The sequence below is a fragment of the Platichthys flesus genome, chromosome 9 (assembly GCF_949316205.1).
Source record: "Platichthys flesus chromosome 9, fPlaFle2.1, whole genome shotgun sequence".
Classification (NCBI taxonomy): Eukaryota; Metazoa; Chordata; class Actinopteri; order Pleuronectiformes; family Pleuronectidae; genus Platichthys; species Platichthys flesus.
In genome coordinates this window covers 22,709,994-22,731,793 of record NC_084953.1, presented here as the reverse complement: position 1 = coordinate 22,731,793, position 21,800 = coordinate 22,709,994, and the positions used below count along the sequence as shown (strand labels likewise).

Below are 21,800 nucleotides of genomic sequence, written 5' to 3'. Positions count from 1 at the left end.
AGTTTCATTCTTTTCATCAAAAGTCTTCTAAACCAGAATAACTTCACCACATTCTCTGTGAGGATTGATGGTTTGGTGTGTGGCACTTAAAGCTGCACAGATTCCTTCTTAAAAAACAAAATGGGTCAAATGGCCTGTATCCGTATTGTAAATGTTTTAGCGTCATTAAACACATTGTTTTGGTTTTATCGCCCATGACTCCACTGTTTTCACTGCCCTCCATCAAGCTCTGCTAACCACACCGTACACAAATGGCAGACAGACAAACTCAGTGACTAGCTGGTGATTATAGACCACAACAGAGTAAAAGGCGAGTGAATATTTTGGACATTTTACCGGGTAACCAACACAATAACAGCTTTAGATGGTGAAGGAGTATTGCTCTAAGCACCTCAGTTGTTGTGTTGCTATACTGCTACAAATTATTATATCACATGTTGTAGCTTGAAAGACTCTTGAATGACACATATGCTGTTTCACTTGCATTTATGTGGTCGCAGGTCTCTTGATCACTGTAAATCATTTGTGTGTGTGTGTGCTGGATATGGAGCTGCCCAATGGAAGTTTTAGTCCAGCTGTGTGCTAGTAGGAACAGTCTTGTACCTTTTAAGCTGCTCTAAATCAAAACAAAGCAAAGTCAAACTGTACAAATGCTGGTTTAAATGACTCAGTCAGATGCTTCCCACTAAAACAGCCACTCACGTATCAGATAATAGGGTCATAACGCAGATCGGCCCATCTCTGATTGCTGTATGGATGATACAGGCGGACAGCATTTACTTTATTGTGTCATCTCTGTGAGTCAGATTAGACATATTTTCTATATTGCCTTGAGCTTATCATGACCAAATCACAAATCCAATGTAAGCCATCAGGGCTGTCAAATTTAATCTTCAAAAAAACCTTCCTTAATGCATAGAGAATTCAGATAAAAATTAAATGAAATATGCAGTTGGTTCTTGGTATCTGGACAGTGAAAATACAGTCTTGTAACGTTCTCTGACATGGGGACATCCAGTGTCTATCTATAAGAAAAAAGTAGTTTCTACACAACACAGTATTTTATTCTATAAAACACTAGATATAGATCCCAGAGGGTCAAGATTGGCAATGAAAATATGCCCAACAATGACAGGGAATAAGAATAATAACAATGCTAATAATATACTTCTTATAATCATTACTAATAATAACAATACTAATAATCCAATAGAATACTGAATCCTTTTACTCAATATCAATCTATTTATATCTATGTCTATATTGTCTCACATCTTCATTGTTGTGTTTATGGTCTGTAATGTAAACCTGTTGCAATTACTTTTAAAGCCCAGAAGCACATTGCCACTCACCCAGTAGAACCAAAACAACCATTGAATGCTCATGGGAGCTGTTCAGTGTGTTTTGAATTTCGTGATAGGAAGAAAGTTGAAGTGTAAGAGGAAATATTTAGACTTCCTCTAAAGCAAATACACTGATACAATAACCAGTTAACATTGTCCTCACGAGTAATGTGAAATCAGTGCACGACAACCTCTATCTTCTTCTCTTCTGCAGAAACACCAGATTGCTTTATATGCCGGGATGTTGAACTTCAAGCCAGTGACCCGCTGAGGAATTTCTGCGACTGCAAAAATCTACTTGCCCACCATGCCTGTCTGTCAACATGGATCCAGAGGGTAAGAGCAACTTTTATCTCACCAGCAATTTGTCAAAATGTATAGTGGTGTAAATGTCTGCGTTGGATTTGAAACAGTAGGTGAATAAATGTCTTTGTCATGTGATCATTCCTTATTTAGACAAAACACTGCTGTTTGCCTCAAGCTAATGAGCTACCTTTCAAGTAGCAATACCAATTAGTTTTAATGAGGGTTGCTAACAATGATAACACGTCATCGTTATATAGTTGAAGCACGGAGGCTGAAGCAGTGAGGAGTGCCTCGTAATGGACTGGCAGGAATCCAGAAAGCCATCATGCACCTGACACCTGTCACCCACTGCAAAATAGCTCATTAACATCTGTAGTGCTCCTCCAACCAGCAGTTGTACAGATGTGGCGGTCACTGCTGTCGTTCTGTTTCCACACCACATCTCCCAAAACATCCCTAATTCTGTTCTCTCAGTTCATGAAAGGTGCATTTCTGTAGGTGGCGTACGTACATTTCTTTCTGTGCACTCATGATGCTCGGTCGCTATTTGTGCTACTTACTCTTCCACCATTAATTCCCAGCAACAGCTGCAGCTGCCAGAATAGAAAACATGTAGAATTACTTCTGTATACCAGAGAAACAAAAGAACAAAACACAAGCAAAAGCCAAAAGTAGGTGAAGAGATGTGTTGGTGTTGAACTATAAATTAGGGCAAAAGTTAAACCCCAGCGGAAATTGTTTTCTAAAAAGAATTTTTCTGGACAGATCATATATTAAAACACTGTTCATGTTTACATCATGTAATCACTGCTCTTCTGAGTAATGAAGAATACAATATGCTATATACAAGTTCAATGAACAGGTCACCAGAGTGGTGAATCCAGAAAGAATTGTCAACTTTACATATCTTGGTTTTTCTTATGTTTTTTTTAGCCTTGTTTACCTTTACAACCCGACTTGGCTGTTGAGCACAAAACACCAGCTTTACCAGACACTGTTGCTATACATTCCCAAGGAGTAGGTGGAAACCAAGGCAAAGCTAAAAGGGAAGTTATTTTATCACCTTGATTTGTCAGACACATGACTGCAAATTAATGCTTAGGTAGCTTCACGTAATGAAGCTAGTTGCTCAATAGATATTTCTAATGTCACAACCCAGCTCGAGTTTATAATATGTTTTTGCGGCTGCAGATGAGTTTTTTTCTTGTAAAAGAAAAAACAGACCTTGATGATGTCGTCAGGGTTTTCTGTTTTTTGTGTCCTGGAGACCACAAATCTGTTAACTCAAAAGCCTGTGTTTCAAACTGAGGGCATGATTTAAAACATGGGCATAGCAACAGACTGGGACCTAACAATGAGAATGTCACATTGGATTATGGTCAACACAGGCTCTAGTGGGGAGCTTGAGCCATTCTAGGGACTTAGACGTGCAATATGTAACTTCGGCCACTTGGCGTGTCTTAATCAAAGCTAGAACAAAAGTCTTCTTGATAGACTTCTAGTTTGATGACATGTAATGCAGTGTGGTATCATGGAAGTTCACCACCACATGCACATGAAAATCTATAGTATCCAACGTAACCCAAGTTTAAGAGGCTAGCAGCGTGTTTTACCATTGTCGTACGTAAATATAGCACAGCCAGACAAAGCCACATCCAGATAGCATATGGATGTTGAGACATGGGACCAAACATGTCAAGCAGTTGGAACTGCTATTGGGTTTAAAAATAAAAATTATTTAAATTGAAGATGTTATAATAATGATAATAATAGGGGGGGGGGGGGTTAGGGCTAGGTGTTAGGGGCAATCAACATAATTATCTCCTTCAATTTGATTTAATAATTATTATATCAAATCTATCGTCCCACTACATCTAAATCAGCATGTCTACAGAGAAGGCTTCAATCACTCGTGCAATAAAATGGACTAAAATATTTTTTTACAATTAAATCTGCTTATAACAAAAGAAAAACCCTCAGCGCAAAGTTGATTTTTAATGACCCATGCATATTTCATAAAGTTGTGTCTCAACATTTCGTCAACACCGTCATTAGGCAGTCACTCTGAAGGATCCATTTTCACATATGCAGAGTGCATCCGTGGCAGACAGGGTCAAAATATGCTTTATAGTTTGAGAGTGTTTTAAATCTTAATGGTCATATTTCCTTTGTCAAAACCATGATATGTCAAATTGTCTTTTAGTTCCTAAGGAAAGTGTTTAGATCTTTTTATTCTCTTGAAGTAGTTTCTGTTTGCATCTAGCATCAAGCTGAAGAGAAAATGGCTGCTACATCAATTGACATTGAATGGGAAGTTTTATGGGAGTAATTTGAGTGAATTATAGAAATGGATTATAAGTGTGTCTAATAATATATAAATGCTAAATACGTTGCAACAGCATTTCAACTTTTTTATTATTTTTGTGAATTGATAGTTATCAACTCTATCCGGTTTAGTTGAGGGAACTTACGGCTTACACACACACAATGGTGAAGATACATAGACACACTATTTCTATATTTTACATAGATAAGGTAAATAATATTGAGTGTTCTTTTTGTGTTTTGTCACCAATCAGATATGAATCAACTCCATCAGGTCAGCCTTAGTGAACAATATTTTTTGTCGTATTTTTTAAAGGTCGAGCATAATGTGAGTGAAAAGTAATTATTGTGTGTTATTGGTGTCAGATGGGGTTGACACAAAATAGGGGATGGCAAGAAAATAGCAAATGTGGCCCAAAATGTCCCAAAACAGATGTGGGCCAAAAAACAATTACGATACACCTTTGGTGGGCGGTATTGCTATGGCTTACTTTGGCCCAGATCTGGCAAACAGGAGCGGACCACCCAAGTGCCATCGTTCCATGTGGTGTGTGGGCCAGATATAGAGCCAAATGTGGACCAAAACAATCTTAGTAGGTGGGCAGGTAAGGTGGATATGATGCAACTTAAAGGTGACCAAAATAAAAGCTCCGGAATTGGTTTCGGACATTGTTGGAAACATTTTGGATAATGTAAATACACTACAATACAATACTTGTCATATCTTTAAAGTATGGATTTTTGTCATCATTATTAAATTGCTATCTTGTGAGTTGTGCGTTATGGAAGTGTATTCCCAAATTGCTCGAGTACCCATTTGACTAAGAGCCAAAGAGCAGATAAACTGCAAATGAATCTTGGACTAGACAATATCTGCACTTTCTTTCAGAATTATTGCTTTCACCTGTTGCTTTCAAATGGGGGCACATGCAGTGCAAGTGTAAATAACCGAGATCTCACTCTGTATCACAATGTACTGCATCCGTGTGTTGCTGTACTGTGCTGTGCACAATGTGAGTGGGTTGGTTATTGTCACATGCAATTATAATCAAAGATAATGTGTTTGCTGTTGAAGCATTTGCTGTGGTGACGTCCACTCTGGTGAGCTTTGGGTCTCTTCGGATCCTCCACAAGTGGTAGACAACATGCTACACCAGACCTTTCATCTGCACCACCCAGCTGTCAGAGTGAAGAGCCACTTCCATTAAGTGTGTGTCTCCCCACTATACAATTATATACAGACACACGCGAGCACACACACACATGCACAGTGAGCCGCGCTCTCTTCCTGTGAGTGTGTGCTGTTGCTACAAGACTACTTTAGTTTTTGTGTGTGAGAAACAGAGACAGAGAGGAAGAGAGCGGGGGAGAGAGATAGGGAGAGAGAGTGCGACCTTTCAGAGTGCTCAGGGTGGGGAGCCCCTTTCCCTTTTACGGAACAGAAATCAGCAATTGACCTGTCACTTTTGCTCTGATAGCCATCTCTGGAAAGCAGGTCATGCACATATGACTAAAGTGCCTCTTAACCGCATTTTATGAAGCCAGAAAATGTAATCCAATAATGATTTGACTTGCGAGAGAGAGGGAGAGAGGGAGGGAGGGACAGAGAGCCAGCTGGGAGTGATAGCATGCACTGTTACCACTCCTAAAAGCAGCTCCAACAAAAAAATATGGGCAAATTCATTTCAGCCACAACAGTACGACACAGATGTTGTCACTAAACAGCGGGCAGACTGAACTCAAACACAGCAAAACAAGCGCTGGTGTTCATTTCTGTTGATACATACTTCAGGGTGTTCGCAGCACAGGACTCTCTGACTGGTCATCATCGGCGCAGAGGCAAACCATACGCTGTTTTTGAACTGCCTCATTTGTGTCCCCCGCCCCACCCCTCCCACCCCACCACTCCCATCCTTCCTCATTCAGGTTCCCAAAGACAAATAGCATGGAACAAAACTAATTAGTACGCAGGAACTAGTTAGGAGATGCCCTTTTGAAAAACATGTCCTAAGGCAAGATTTAAATATAGGGACAGAGTCAGTGACTGAGCGTGCCTAGGAGATCCCGGCCTCCAGGCGCGACAGCACTATGACCCCTGACCCTCATTATAGGGAGTGCATTCCTAAAGGGGTGAAACCCCTCGCAGCACAGAGTACAAGGGCATGGGAGGACTGTGTGGCTCGTACCGCACCAGCCCAGCGCAGCCTGGTGTGTCTCACTGCCCAACCCAACAACAGGCTTGAGAAAATACAGAGCAAGGGCGCAGGCTTTCGGAAAATAATGTTAGATGTTCAGTTACCCGGCAGATAAATACATTCTTCATTTTCATACATCTGGTTTCACTCTATTGAAGTTAATAGGAATGGTATTCTGCAAGAAAAAATGCTCTAAAAGATTTTGTATTCCCGTCCATCTGAAATAGAATATATAGTTGTTAGAGGGGCGAAAAAGAAGTGAGAAGAGGAGCAGTGAGAATGCTAACAATTTGCTGGCTAAACATAGCATGGATGCAGTAGAGAGTGAGGCACTGACCAAGGTGTGAAGAGATGGAAAACATGAGAGGATGAGTTTACATGCTTGCGTGTGTTAGATATGTTTTTTTCCTATGTGACAAAGTCTGTGTGTGTGTGCTGGTGTTTGCTTATTTATGAACAAGCATGCCCTTGACTCTGTCCATGCATGTGTTTCCCTTTAATTACATGCACACACACACACACACACACACACACACACACACACACACACACACACACACACACAAATCCCACACACACACTCTGTCTCTCTCTCTCATGGGCTGTTGTTGCAAACAGACTTGGTTTACATTCATTAGTTCAACACTCACAGCAATCAGGCCACAGTGCCAGGGGCAATGGTCCTCTATAAAATCACATAGCCTAATAGCAGTGTTCTATAATTATATACCATTAACATCTATCAAAATGTGCTCCTACATGCCTCGCATATTAGCAGTGGATCTGGCACTTAGTGTTCGAACAAATGCAGCGCTTGTTATTAGCATCTTCAGTTCGTTAGCAGCAGCTTGAAGATTATTCCTAGCGTGTTGTTTTAGTTTCTCTGTGAAGTGGAACATTTAGTGTATGCATTAAAATAACGTTTAGTAATGTATGTTTAACTATTAATGACTATACAGTACACTGCAATGTGAGATGGCCTTGTGTTTTCTGTTGTGTTACATTTTCTTAAATGTATTTTTTGGTCTTGTATTTTTGTTGTTGTTGTGTTTTCAGTTTTGTTGTGATCTGTTTTTTTTGTTGTTATTTTTGCTGTTTGTTTGTTAGTTTTTGTGAATCTTGTGTTTGTTGGTTGTTTTTTAGCATATTTTTTGTCCAAGGTTTAGTGCCAACATGTTTATTCAGGTTTGTAGCACTTTAATTAAATTAGCATTATTATGCACAATGCATCTTTGTGTTAAAATTAAATGTGTTTTCAAAACATATTTAGTTTATTGATCAAAACACAAACAAACATGTTGTCATTTGGCACTAAGTGCAGCTTTAAATCAGTTTTTTTGATGGTTCACTTTCACTAAATTACTTAAAAATGTTGTTTCTTCAAAGGGCTACGGGAGTGAAGACCGACTGCGATGTATCCTCTGCAAGGCCAAGGTATGTGTAGTGTAATGGTGTGTGTGTGTGTGTGTGGATGTGTGGATGTGTGTCTGTGTGTGTGTGTGTGTGTGTGTGTGTGTGTGTGTGTGAGTGAGAGAGAGAATGTTGTAAAAGGCGAGTATTGTAAAAATGTGATGATAAATCTGATGATGTCTCATTCTTTTAATCTTCCTGTGTGAAATGTAGGTAGTGAGCCTTTAAACAAACACAATTTAAGTCATTGAACAATGGCTGCATCTCACAAATCAGATTTAAACAGATCAGATCCATAATACTTATGAGCAATCAGGTCTTTGTTTTGCTCTGTGATTTAGCTGATTTACCAGCAGTTGTGTTGCTTCTGAGCTTTAAGCTGTCTTTTATTCCTTATTATTGCAGCAGAACACTTGCTGTGGATAAGGAGCGAGAAACATTACAATATTTGGCAAAGGATACAAGCCATGTAATGACAAAATCTGTATTCATTTCATGAGCACAAATTAATCATGCTTTCCTTTGGTACATTCATAATGCAAATTTCCCATCACACATTTTGTCTGGTATTGGTGGGTGTATTTGTTTAAAATGGTGGAGCCGATGTGTCATCACAGATGGGGTTGCATGCTGGATAAGGTGGCCACATTACTAACCATCTCAGATTAGGAAGTGTGCTGTTGATGTGTTGTATGTATTCATGCTTGGACTGCGGGTCAAAGCATCACAAGCTGTCCACCGAGTGTTTTATTCATTGTTGGCTTTACAGCGATGGGTAGAAAATGTGATTTGCTGTCTGTTCTCGTGTATATGTATGGGAGAAATACACTCCGTGGAAGAAAATGTCACAGTTACTTTGACAACAACCTTTCAGGATTTTCAGATATTTTAAACATGAAACTGCACTCACACACCTAGCGCTTCACACACCGATCAAAGCTCAATGAATCATTTAGTCAGTGGGAAATGTCAGATTGTTTTTATTCATCTAGGAATTTGTGTTTGTCTCCATGAAGGGTAAAAGAACAATTGGTCCTGAGTTATGATATTGTTTTCTTTTACACAAGACAGTGTGTCGCTAGTTTGTTTCCAACAGGGGGGCGATGATGATAATGTTCATATAGTCCAGTTGTTAAAAGTTGAAATTAACTCAGTTTTTAAGTGGACATAAACTATGATGATTCCACGGGTATTTTGCATAATGGATACAAAAATGTTGGACATACTTGCAGGTACAGCATTTCAGATTTAAGGTTTGGTTGGGTATTTTCTTGTGGCTGACTGGTATCTGAGAGCCAGGATAGCTAGGAGACTCGCTATGGTGGCGTGATTCAATCACACATCCTATAACAGCTGATACAGATCCACAGAGCATATAGGTTCATGTAGTTGAGGGAGACCCATCGTGCTATTAACTCTAGTTCACATGGCATTAGCTTTCCAGCCCACTTTCTAACCATATACCGTAGATCACATGAATAACATAACAGAACCTAAATTTAAGACAACCTTGATTGATTTCCCTCTGGTGCCTGGCAGTATAGGTCAACACACTTCCTCTTCCATGTTAGTGGATGAGACATGGGCCAGACTAAGTAGTCCACATAAAATAATTGTTTGTGTTTATCGGCAGGACCTAAATACCGTTGCTCCTTACTGCGATCACTATTGCACAATCTCTGGCTCCACATGACATTAAAAGTGCAAGATGGTGGCAGCTCCATCCCGAATGTTTTGGTTTACTCTTTCTGCAATGTGGAGAAAGAGAGCTGTGGCTTCCATTTGTATATACTGTCTATGCTTCCAACTAGCTTTCATTATTCAGCATTGCTTGGCTAGTTACCTTTCTATTGGAACAAGTTCACTAGTTAGTTCAATATCTAACATTACAGTCAATTTTAGGTGTGTGTCAGAATCACAAACTTTATTTGAAAAAAGAGATACAAACACTTCCATCTTCGTGCATTTGGAGCCAGAGTCTCCCCAGATGTGATCAGGGTTAGAGCCATGATATTGAGGTACTGTTGATATTCGTGCTTAATATATTTAGCTCTCAATCAAACTTTCAACCCATTTTTGTACCATCAAATAACTATTTAAAACCAAACATACCTTAATCGCTATATTTAGGAACATTTTTATTTGATATATACTTTTACTTTTTAGTTAGGTGTTTTTCCCACTCATTAATCAAGACACTTTGGCTTAAATTTTGGGGAATATTCAGGTTATTCATCTTTTACATATATATATATATAAGTCTTAGTGAACGTACCTGAAACCCGTTGCTAATGTGTTGCAATTGTGGAAAGTGTCCTTTTTTAAGAAGAAAAAATAGAACAATCCAAAAGATATTTATCAACAGTAACCATAGTAACAATATTCAGCAGGGGTTATTGCAACCCCTGCTGAGTCATTGGCATTCTTTCAGTGCTATATTCTTTGCACATTATAGACAGGAAGTGTGACTCCAATAAGGGTCCAGATGGTGATGATTAATGACCAGACTGTCAAAACTTCCAGCAACATTTTTTCAATAACTTCAGGTTTCAAATAACAACATGAAGAAAGGCAATAAGTTCCTGTTTGTAAAGCTATTTTGATCAAGTAGACAATAACTCTGTGGATATACAAATATTTTGTAATAACTTCTAGCTTTCCTTATAAAAAAACATTCTCCACTATTATACTGAACCAAACTTTACTGATTCTGTGCTGCAGATTGTCTGGACAAAATGGTGTCATGATGTATCAAGAGATATAGTGGAAACACTACCAGAAGCTGTCGTGCTAACCTGCAGACTGTCCCCTGACCATATTAATGCGAGTCAGTGTTGTTTAAATTGAGGCCATTTTCAGTTTCGCTGCCAGTATTTGGCTGCAGGCAAACACATTTGTTAGGTGTTACAACCAACTCTGCTCCTCTTTTACCTACGAGGGGACATTTCTTATACTTTTGCAGCATCTCCAAGTGACTGTTGCACTTGTCTTCGTCCATTATACCAATGAAATTGTCATCCATTATTAATGGCGAGCAGTGAATGTCTGAGAGACATCCCACTGAGAGACCAAACAGCCATGAACAGGGGTTACTGGCAGGACTGGTGATCGCTGCAAGTGGCAGCTGTGCCATTTACAGAATGATTGTTGGGAGGCTCTACTGTATATTGATATGAAGTCTGCTACAGTAAGTTAATGCATCAGCATAATAACATTTTAATGTCTGCGGTGGCACAGTCATTTAATATTTGTCCACAGAGAAATGTATATGTAGATCAGCAATGACTGTAATGATGATAGTGATAATCATTTTGTCCTGCACCGCTATCACTCTGTAATGCATTACTGCAATCACCCTTGGTTAACATTAAGAGGCTTTAGCCATTAAGACTTTGAGCAAGCAGTGCTCATCATCCAGAGTCTGGTTCATTGTGCCATCCATTTCATTTCCTACCTTCTTTTGTGTTGATGATGTTGATGAGGCTTTTCCTGCATGCTGTTTTCCCCTTTTGCAACAGGGTCTCAAATGTGGGCCGTTTGTATGAGTTATGCTAATTTGTTGGGGCAATGAATGCATTAATTTCATTAGCACATGGCCTCAAAGCAATAATTACCAGAGTAGGTGTGTCACAAGCAATCATGTTAAAATTTGCGAGTTAATTATTAAGATTTTGTTCTAAGGGGCCTGGACTTGACATGAGTCGCCGAGGGGGGGGGGGGGGGGGGGAATAGAGAGAGAGGAGAAAGTTAATGCATTCCAGTGGCCAGGGCTAGGTGCTTGTTGTTGAACTCAGTGGGGGTGGCCGTGGCATTGTGGGCCTACTGGCACGATTTTTGCATGTTGACAGCTCACATTCTGGACTAATTACTGCAAATAGCAAAGGGCTAGCTGGTGCTCGGTCAATCCAGGAGGGTGTAATTATAAAGAAAAGGAGGTCCAGAGCTGCCTAATGGCCTCTGCTCCCTTTGATTGGAGTCCGGTGGAGAAGGGCTTGGTGAGTAGTTGTGAAGGAGGAAGAGATTTACAGCTCCCTTCCTCGGCCCTGATTAGCCCTTGTCCGACACAGAGCTGGGGTCAGGAGGACAGACTATGCGTCTAATGATGCACCCTTAATAAAAAATAGTATAGTGATTTTTGCAGGAGTGGTTACTCACGTGATAACTGCAGGAGCCATATTGGTGTAATAGAGACCTGATTTAAAAAAGCCGGGTCATCTTTAATGCCCTTTTGATTCTGTTCAGTCTCACGTCTAAAATATTGAATTTGAATAAAAAATGTACATCACAGAAGACTTTATCACATAGACCAATATTTTGCAAATCAGAAATTTGGTTTAATTGGTGAGACTACAAACAATATCAGCAGAGTAACACTCATAGGCTCATAGTTTTTATCTTGTGATTGTGGTGATTATGAAAGAAATCATATTGCAAGTTATTTTAATCCATTTAATGGCAAAAAGGGGAACAATTTAATCTTATTTATTCATTGCTTGAAAATGTAAGTGCTTCCGAAAATAAGCCCCAAAATTTCAATATGCTGCAGGCCTGGCTTTTAACTGACTGAAAATGATCATGGAAAATATATTGTATCATATTTATCTCTTACAATTGAGTCAGTGTAGAATTGTTGTTTATACTTGATGTAAAAATAAATTGCAACTCATCTTTACTGTGAGGATATGGTAAATAATAGATAGAGTGTAGTCTGTTAATAATGTTAAAACTGTTTATGTATTATTTTGTATATATGGTTCACAGCCATAAAACTGATAGTTAACATTTTCCCTCCAATGTTTTATCATTGTCAGTAAATTACTCACAGATGTACTGTACTGTATCTAAACTGTTTCTACTCTATGCTAATGCAACTTTAAATCTCCTGACACAATTTTCAGACCTTCTCCGCCCCATGCCTCTCAAGTGTCTCCTTAAAGGTGGTAGCATTTACACTCCCGTCCCCCTCCCAGAAAAAAAAAATGTTAATTATCACTTGATTTTATATGGAAAGCAGATTATCCGTTGATTTTTTTATGAATACAGCAGCTGCCAGACTCTTCATTTGACTAAAAGCAGGACATTCTGCCGAAGCCTCTCACATGTCACTAAGCCTCTGTCAGGACTGTGCTGGGACGGGAGATGACACATGAAAGGAATTTCTCCTCTTTCGACGGACAATGAAACATGGCCTTGAGGTAGACTGTGTGTGTGTGTGTACTTTTACAGATATCTTTGTAAGGACCATTTTGAGACTTCAACCTACAGAGTGAGGACATTTGGGGAAAGTGAAGATATTTTTGGCCGATCCTCACTTTCCAACCCACTTTTAATGGGCTGTTTGAGGCTTAAGACTTAGTTTTGGGGTTCAGGTTAGAATTAGGTGTAAATACTATTTTTGTATACAGTATTTTATAAACTGTATTAAAACTGCAATCATTGTGAGTAATTTTCAATTTTTTTTCAAGAAATGAATGTTAAAATATGTGAGATTGTTTTTGTCACAAAGCCTTTGTCTTGGTGTTTCTCTTAGTAATGGTTGACTGACATTTAGGAGCCAGGAGACATGTTTTTGTGTTATGTTGTTAACATTGTCATAATCATACTATAAACCCCAGCACTGATATACACTATACGTTTCAAATCAAAAAACACCTTGAATTTGAATTCAATAGTAATCTTGGTCTCAAATGTCTATTGTGCAGACTGAAAAGTCACAAGGTCAGCAGAGTCAAAATTACATCTTGTTGGTTGGACAAGGTCATAGCACATTGCAAGATCAGTCTGTAGCCATTACACCCAGCAAAAACTTGGGGTTCAATTCCATTCACCCCTTTTGCCTTAGAGTGTGCTCGCATGGTTACTGGCCCTTCAGACCAGTTTGGTAACCACTCGCTACTCATTTTACACAGCAAACTGGGAACTTACTTACTCCTACTACTCTTATTTAGAGTCTGCATCTAAAATAACTACATTCAGAGGGCCATTTGAAGGGCTTAGTAACCCTAATCTGAATTCCCCAAAGAAATGATATACCCTTGTCTGCACAGCAGCATGCAAACATATGCGTAGGCCTGAGGTGGGGAAATGGGATTTTGCCGTGGACTGTTGATAATTGCAACCTTTTTTATTTAAACTCCATGCTCTTCTTGCATTATGTGTTCCATCCCCAAGCACTGTTCAGTTCTCGTTGGGGGGGGGGGGTCCTAAAGCTGATTCAATTTAGCTCTCCTTTAATTAGCTTTCAGGCATCCAAACTGAAAGTGATGGAGAACTAATAGCAGCTTCAGTTGGTCTCCCCACTGTTTACAACAAAGGAAACATCCCCCAAAACGGAGGCAAAGTCTTTATGCCCTATTTTCCATGTATCTGTTTTGCTAGTTTGATAGTACAGCTGCGAGGACATGTGGTCACTCTTGCTGTGTGGTCCCCACTCTTGGTATGCAATTCATCTCTTAGTCAACACCCTCAGATGCTCGGTGCAAACGTCGTATCCACAAAAACACAGCAGAGGCCAAGCACAGCTCTGCTTGAGGACAGTATATTTTACTAATTTCCTACTTATAAGAAGCCTAGAGATTTCAAATGTTTACGGCTCTCCAAAACCATTAAATCCATCAATTAGTGATAAGAGATTAAAACAGTCTGTGCATTCCTGTTACAGTGTGTTCTCTCTCATTTGTTCTGCTTCGAAAGCAAATGTTGTACAAATCAAACCTAAGCCTTCAAAAGAGCTGTTTTTCTGTCTGACAAGTAGATCTCCGTGGGTATGGCTCACCCTTTGTCCAGAGAGGGAGAAATCATTAGCAGACGGCCATTAGTCTTTAGGTAGCTAACAAAAGATGAGCTGTGAAATGGCAGGAAATGATGGCTGCTAAAATTAAGGTTTGAAGTTCACATATCATTAACAGCCATGAAATCAACTTCTCCGACTATACTTTCCCCCTCCCCAGAGCCTGCCTTTGTCTTCAAACAGCGCCAAAGCAATCATTACGCTCAGACATAATGCACCATAATGACAGTAATTTCAGTATCAAATTTTCAAATGTTAGGCCTTAATTCATTGTGGTTAAGTAGCTTATTTGTCATTCACATTTTCTACCCTTCTTAGCAGAGTGCTCCAGAAATGAGACGTCTAGAGAAGGATGTGCGAGCACAGCGTGCGGGGACATTTGAAAGCCTGTCTTCATTTCACTTGGTCTGTGTAACATTCAGGGTTAATTAGCCATGAAATATGTATCTGTCACTTTTTTGTTTACATCTTTCATCATGGTATTGAGTTCATTTGCATTTTTTAAATTATTTTCCTTAAAAATGTTTTCGCGATATTCATTATTTGAACATGAGGTTAATACGTGGTAAGACTCAGCAACATTAGTCGTTGACTAGAGGATTATTTTCATCCCATAGTATTAGCATAAAAATAGACATTCAAGTTCAACTTCTCTCACTTTCGATATTCACGCAGAATTGTTTCATTACATTTACTATTATGTTTTATAATTTGGGGCAAGCCACAGTGAGGGACAAGGTGTTAATTTTGGGGGAATCGATTCATGCTGTGTAAGAACCAGATTACTGCAGACCCAAATTTCTGAATTCATTTGATCGCCAAGCAGTCTGGAGCATCTGATCACTCCTCGCACCCCCCTATGCACTGCAGGACAAATTACACACAACTGAGCTGAAAATCAGTCTGACTCTAAAATGAGTCATGTGACTCAGAAATCGCATTAAAGTCTGACTCAAATCACAAAGTAAGTGATCTTTTAGCTTAATAAACTGCTTGTAACAACTTGTTATAACTACCTCAGGTTGGTCCAAAGACTATATGTCAGACATAACAGATTTAAACAGTTGTCATTGCAACCAAAGCAATTTAAAATAATATAAGAAAAATAACAGAAACTGTAGTGATTGACCAACTGTCACACCGCTTCTGACCAACGCCCTTTCACATGTACAACTGTTCTTTGATCAACATTTTCCTCAGAGCAGACCAGTGTTAATTTCGTTGACGAAGACTATGACGAAATATATTCGTTAACGACCTTTTTTCCATGACGAAGACGAGACGAAGACGTAACGAAAACAAATCTTTGAAAATAAAAACTATGACTAAAATTTATTTTAATTTTCGTTGACGAGACGAGACGAAAATGTTGGTTGTTGACTAAAACTAATATGCATTTTTGTCAAAAGACTAAGACTAAGACTAAATCAAAAATAGCTGCCAAAATTAACACTGGAGCAGACCATGCTAGTGAGGATCAGTATTTTCATTATAAGGGGCTCCACAGCCATTATGCACTGAATCTTTTGGTTCCAAACTGAGCGGTAAATTTTGAGAGAATCTGACACCCCTGCCCGAGGGTTACAGCAGAATGCTAACGAGGCCAACGCGACATTTCCATCACCATACAGTCAGTCGCACCATACATCAGCTCGGCACTGAGCATCTCCCAGCGACGCATGAAGTCACTGACAATTTCAGACATAACACTTTATTCGTATACCGACCATCTCTGTTGTGTAATGAATGAGGCCAGTTAAACAGGATTTACGATATCCTTAAAATTTGATTGCTCAGAATTTGAGAATTATTCATAAGACTAAAGCATCATTTGTCATATAGTGAATGGTGTTTTGGTGGGAACAAATGGTTTTGTTGTAGTTTTTCAAATGAACTCCTTTTCATCCACTCTTTAAATTTGCCATTTGTATGCATATATGTCCATGCAAAGGCTGTAATTAAAGGGAATGAGGCTTGGGTGACAACTCACAATCAAGTTTTCTTCATAATGCATTGTTCCACTACCAAGCTCAAGTACCAGCTTTGGATGCAAATGATTGAGAACACATACACGCATTGTGTTACACCGCAACTTTACCTGAAACAAAGAGTGCACTGTTCTTACTTGACTGTCGCTCTGATGTGTTAGATTTTCCTCAGCGTTAAACCGTTGACCTCTGTCTTTTTTTTCTTTCTTTTGAACAATACACTTAAGAAATTATATCATCTCCCCTCGAGTTACGTTTCCTTACTTCCAGCATGAGAGAGAAAGCGGCATCCTCGCCTTGTTACAAAGATTACTGTGCTCACTTCCTGAGGCAGTGTGACCATGCTTTGTGTGCGATGCCCAGATCATCTCTCAATTACACAAGGATCCTGAGGCAGAGGGTGGGGACCCAAGTGAAGGACCAGTTATGTCCACACAAATGCGGTGTACACACACACGCACACACTCACACACACACACACACACACACATGGTGCTATAGCTGGGAGGCATGGCTTACCACAGCCACAGCCAAGAATGAGGCCTCTCAGGATAGACTTACACACAAATAAAACCAGTCTTATCTTGGCCCACATGTGAACGAGAACTGATTACACGGTCTACATTTCAATGCTCAGATTAAATGGAGTCAATTTCCGATGGCCTATTTATACCAATTTCAACCTGAAAACACAATGAAACCAAATCGGATGTTGCTGCACTGAGACCTCAACTAAGTCCAACTCTCCACTATCTCCACTAAACTATTTACTATTTAACTGCTCTGCATCATTTTTGAATATTTTATATAGGTGATATTATTCTTGTCAAACTAAGAGCCAAAATGGAATTTGTTTGATGACTTTTTACTTTACTAAAATAATGGCTGCACTGGAAATACATTAGATGAGATCCATTTCTGTCCTTACACTAATTAACTTTATTTCAGACACTGCATAATATTTTGCCACCTTTACTCCATCATTATTATCACTTAATTATTCAGCACACACGTGCACGTCAAGTATTAACAGGTTGCAAGTATTTACATTTAAATGTATGCATTTAACTGCCAGTCTTTTACAGAGAGATTTAAGGTGTGAGACGTAGTCACGACAACAGTGAACTGACTAATTCCTATTACTACGTTTGCTAATACAAGTTAGCATCTATATATAAAAATGCTTGACATGACTTGCTCCCTAAAAGTTAAGCCAACGTGTCTCGATCGGCCCCTGGTGGTTTGCTGCAGTTCAGGTAATACGTTCCATCTCCTCCATGTAAGTGGATTGGACATAGACCAAACTAAAAAGTCAAAATCAACGTCAAATTTATTTTTCTCAAAGATGTTTTTCTCTCATTTTAGTTTGTTCTTATCCCACTGTTGTATTTTCAAGGGTTTATTTTGCTGGTCATTTTATTTTTGTATTAGTTAATTGATGCTATAAAAACAGGGCAAAATGTTGTGATTGACAGCTGATGCTGACTCATGATTGGTTGTGGGCGTGCATCAGCAGTATCTTGATACTGTGGTTCTATCACCGTTCACTACTTTGCAGAATCTGGCACCAAATTTAGTCTTTGGTCCAAGATGGCAGTGAAAATATCTAGATATTTTGGATTCATAGAAGTGGAGACACGTCGTCCATCTTTATACAAACTATGGAACTGGGGATAGAACCAGTGACCATCCAGTTAGTGGACGATCGTCTGTACATCCTGGACCACAGCCGCCCACAGTTGTAGGAGAATAATTTGTCTTTTTCCCCTTAAGAAAGTTAAAATGTCTGAGAACAACTGTCAGGTTTCCAGAAAGATCATGTTGAATTTTAGAGCATTAACGTAACTCACATTATATTGTATGCTGCTGTTTTAACAGAGAAGATGATAGGAGGATGTGGTCGAGGCCTGTGACTGGATGAAGTCTGGGTAATCATTAAAACGTCACAAGTATTTATGCACAGCCATAGTGGGACATGTTAGAAGACCACTAGCATAAGATCGCCACATCAAATACGCCGTGGTCTTGTTTGTTTGGAAGAGTTCAATTTTTTTTGCTCTTCTAAGGCAAAAGTCATTGTTGCTCTGCTGTACACAACTCCCCCACTTCACAGGGTCTGTCTGATTGTTAGAATATTAATGAAACAACCTTCACAGATGGCGAGTGTCTCGTTGCTTCTTCGGCTGTCAAACTATAAATGAGGGAATATCTATCTTCTCTCTGTCCTTTGATTTAATCAACAACCGTCAAAATTGGATCGACTCTGAGCTTCAACAAGGAAGTGTTTCGGAGGCCTGAACAAAGAAAGAGCAAACGGCAAATAATTAAATAATTGGGTTTACTGTAAATCACTTATTTTTTGTATTTTTGTTTAATTGAATTGGTCCACTTACAAACTATATTATTACAAAATGTCCTTCTTATCTATTAAACTGTGTGTGTGTGTGTGTGTGTGTGTGTGTAGGGGACGCATGGCTGCTCGCACATGCGTGGGTGGGTTTTTAAAATCCCAAACAGCCATATTGCGATGCCTCAGCAAAGCCCTTGATTAGTTGTGGTTTTATGTTTGGATGGTCCATTTAATTAGGTTATGTACGAGATAAAGGCCGGCTAAAAGTAATCACAAGGATTATTTACTCTTGTTAATTGAGGTTCCATCTTAACTCCGCAACTAAAGGTTAATGTTCTCTTGGTATATTATTTACTGTCCTCACTCCAGAGGCTTGCCCACACCACACCACACACACACACACACACACACACACACACAGTGGACGGGGGACAGTAGACTCCACAGGTACAGAAGGAGATAGGAAGTGATTTTGTAGCAGGATATTGACAGTCAGTGATCCTCAGATATTTAACGGCCCTGCTATAAGCCTTCAGGAATACTGTACAACCTTCATTTCAATAATCGTACTTATTGGCTCATGTGCGGTGCTCAAGTTTCCAGGAGCTTTAGGTGGGTATAGCCCGTCGTCACTCCTGATCTCTCCTTTAACCAACCACGGATAATTCTCCATGCACATGTAAATGTTAGAGCGAGCTTTAAAGTGAACGGAAAGATAGATTTGAAGTGACATTGTGTGATTAATTCTGCCGCTCTCCAAATGACCCTTAGTTCTGTCTTCATAGGAAAGCTGTTTTAATAGTCTTTCAATAGTGATTAAAATTACAAAAATATGAACCTGTAGGTTAATAAAAATGATAATTTAACTAGTATCTGATTTAATTGACTCTGAAGAAGTACTTAAACGTGTTTGCACTCTGGAAAATCGACATGGCTCAGCGGCAAAGAAATTGGAATATCCAGCTGTCAAGATAATAAATTTGACTATTTCATCACTATAATCTTCATACAATCTTCTTTTGTGCTTTTCTCAGCTGCTCACTGCTAATGTAATAAATCACCTCCATATCTGGAATTGTTTCATGTGTCTTAAAGTAATTGTAATAAACTCAACGGAACTCAGAGTGTGTTGATCCACCGGGGTTCTTAACCTGTGTAGTTTTAAGATTTGGAAAGTTCAACTCAACCTTTTACCTACATCAAACTTCTGGCAGCTTTCCATAAGAATATGGCAGTAAGTCTGTCAGTGCGTGGTGGGGAGCAACATATGTTGAAATAAATTGATACAGTCTGACTTGAGGGTTAATTTTTATGCCGCCTGTTTAGCATCCACAAGCAAACAATCAGTAAATTGTTTACAAGGACTATAAAGTTAGAGCAAGTTTAAATCAAAGCATCATTAGGCTGTGTTCCTGCCGATATGAAGTGCCTTAGTTGTTGTATTTGTTTACATCTCATGTGTGTAAAATTTGATAAGAGCTATAATTTTCTGTTTAATATCTTGATATAATCTTTTGTTTATCCTTCTTCAAGTTAAATATAGTTTATCATAAAATATATATTGATTTGCATACAGCAGATATAAAATATGTTTGTTTTAAGGTTTAAAAAGGTATTTCAAATTCAATGCTGTCTTTGTTTCAAATTTCTAAAACTCCTCCAGCTGATTGCTCAGAGCTGTTTAGTGGATTCATGACATTCATTGTTAAAAGGTCACATATGAACCTATAATCAATTTCTCTTTTATTTTCAATTCTTATTTATATGATGCCAAAAATATGCTCCCAGGGCTATCGTTTTTCTGAGGCTGTTTGTTAAACCACAGCGTAAAGAGGATTTATCTTCTTGACCCGTGACACAAAGACAATGAGCAGTAGAATAGTGGTGTCCTACTGGGAGGACAGTGGGCAGACACACCCAGCCGTCCTCGGGCCTCCTTCTAAAGACAGAGTCATGTTACAGGTGGAGACCCATTACTCTGTATCAACTCTCACTGCCTTTCTAGAAAGCCAGTGCATGTGTGTCAGTTGCTGAGATTACTGTATGTCAGTGTTATATCTCTGGCTTGTTTTGACCATCCTGGTCCTCAGGTTTCCGACAGTACACGACACCATATATCTGCAATGGCAGTGGCATGTGGCTTGCCCCCCCCCTCTAAACACCAACACAGTATCAGCCTTGCGTGGAGACTTTAGTAATAAAATGGTGTTGCAGAACTCTTCACTTTTTAGGAGCCATTTGCCCCAGGGCAAGGGCTAATGGTTTACTCACTCCCCGACAGGCCCTCGGGCTCCAGGTAGTCTCACATTGTCAAGCTGCTCTCATTAACTCCCATAACTCCTGGAGAGATAAGCGTCAGACAGTCACATTCTGGAGGCTTTACAAGTGGGAGTGCAATACACTGACAAACACGTTTACAGGCTAAAATACACTCTCAAATGTTTGCCATCATATAAATAACTATATATCCTACATGTGTGTCTGTGTGTATTAGATCAGAGGCAACCTTTCACAGAGAAATTGCTATTCAAATAGCCATTTTGTTGTGTTTAATTGATCTGTATATTACATAGGTATTGAGCGTGATTTACTTATGCACATGCTTTATATCTATGTTTGATGAGTAGTGAGAGAACGCTTTGAAAAATAATTAAGCTTTTTAGAAATATATAATTGATTAACTATAATACATGTCTTGTGCATGCTTGTATGACACAATATGTTATTTATTGACCATATGTTGTATGTGTAAAATATTCAAATTAATTTTAGAGTATGATGAATCTTGTGCAGTAATTAATGCAACATTTTACTCTGAATTGTTGAGGCGTTGAATCATATCGTAGCATAAAATAGAAAGATTTAATTAATGTTTGAAAATCGACTTAAGTGCTGTACAGGAAACACACCTAGTTGCACGCCACTGCTTCAGATTAGCTCTATTAATATTAGAATACTGTGCAAACAGTCAGTGACTTATTACATTTCTGCCAATAAAGTATAAATACTTTTCATCAATACCTGTATATGAAAGATATTGAAGAGGATATTGAACATGAATATATGTTGAGAGAAGTAAGAGCCTTCCTTAAA

At 39.0% G+C, this 21,800-nt stretch overlaps 1 protein-coding gene across 1 annotated transcript in view; it reads left to right on the top strand.

Moving 5' to 3' along the window:
- The window catches only part of LOC133960682 (uncharacterized), a 69,919-nt gene that overhangs the window by 5,767 nt on the left and 42,352 nt on the right, over positions 1–21,800 (top strand). The window contains exons 2-3 of the mRNA XM_062395474.1: positions 1,558–1,679; positions 7,556–7,603. Of these exons, the coding sequence (XP_062251458.1) occupies positions 1,558–1,679; positions 7,556–7,603 (170 nt within the window). The remainder of the gene's footprint in view (positions 1–1,557; positions 1,680–7,555; positions 7,604–21,800) is intronic.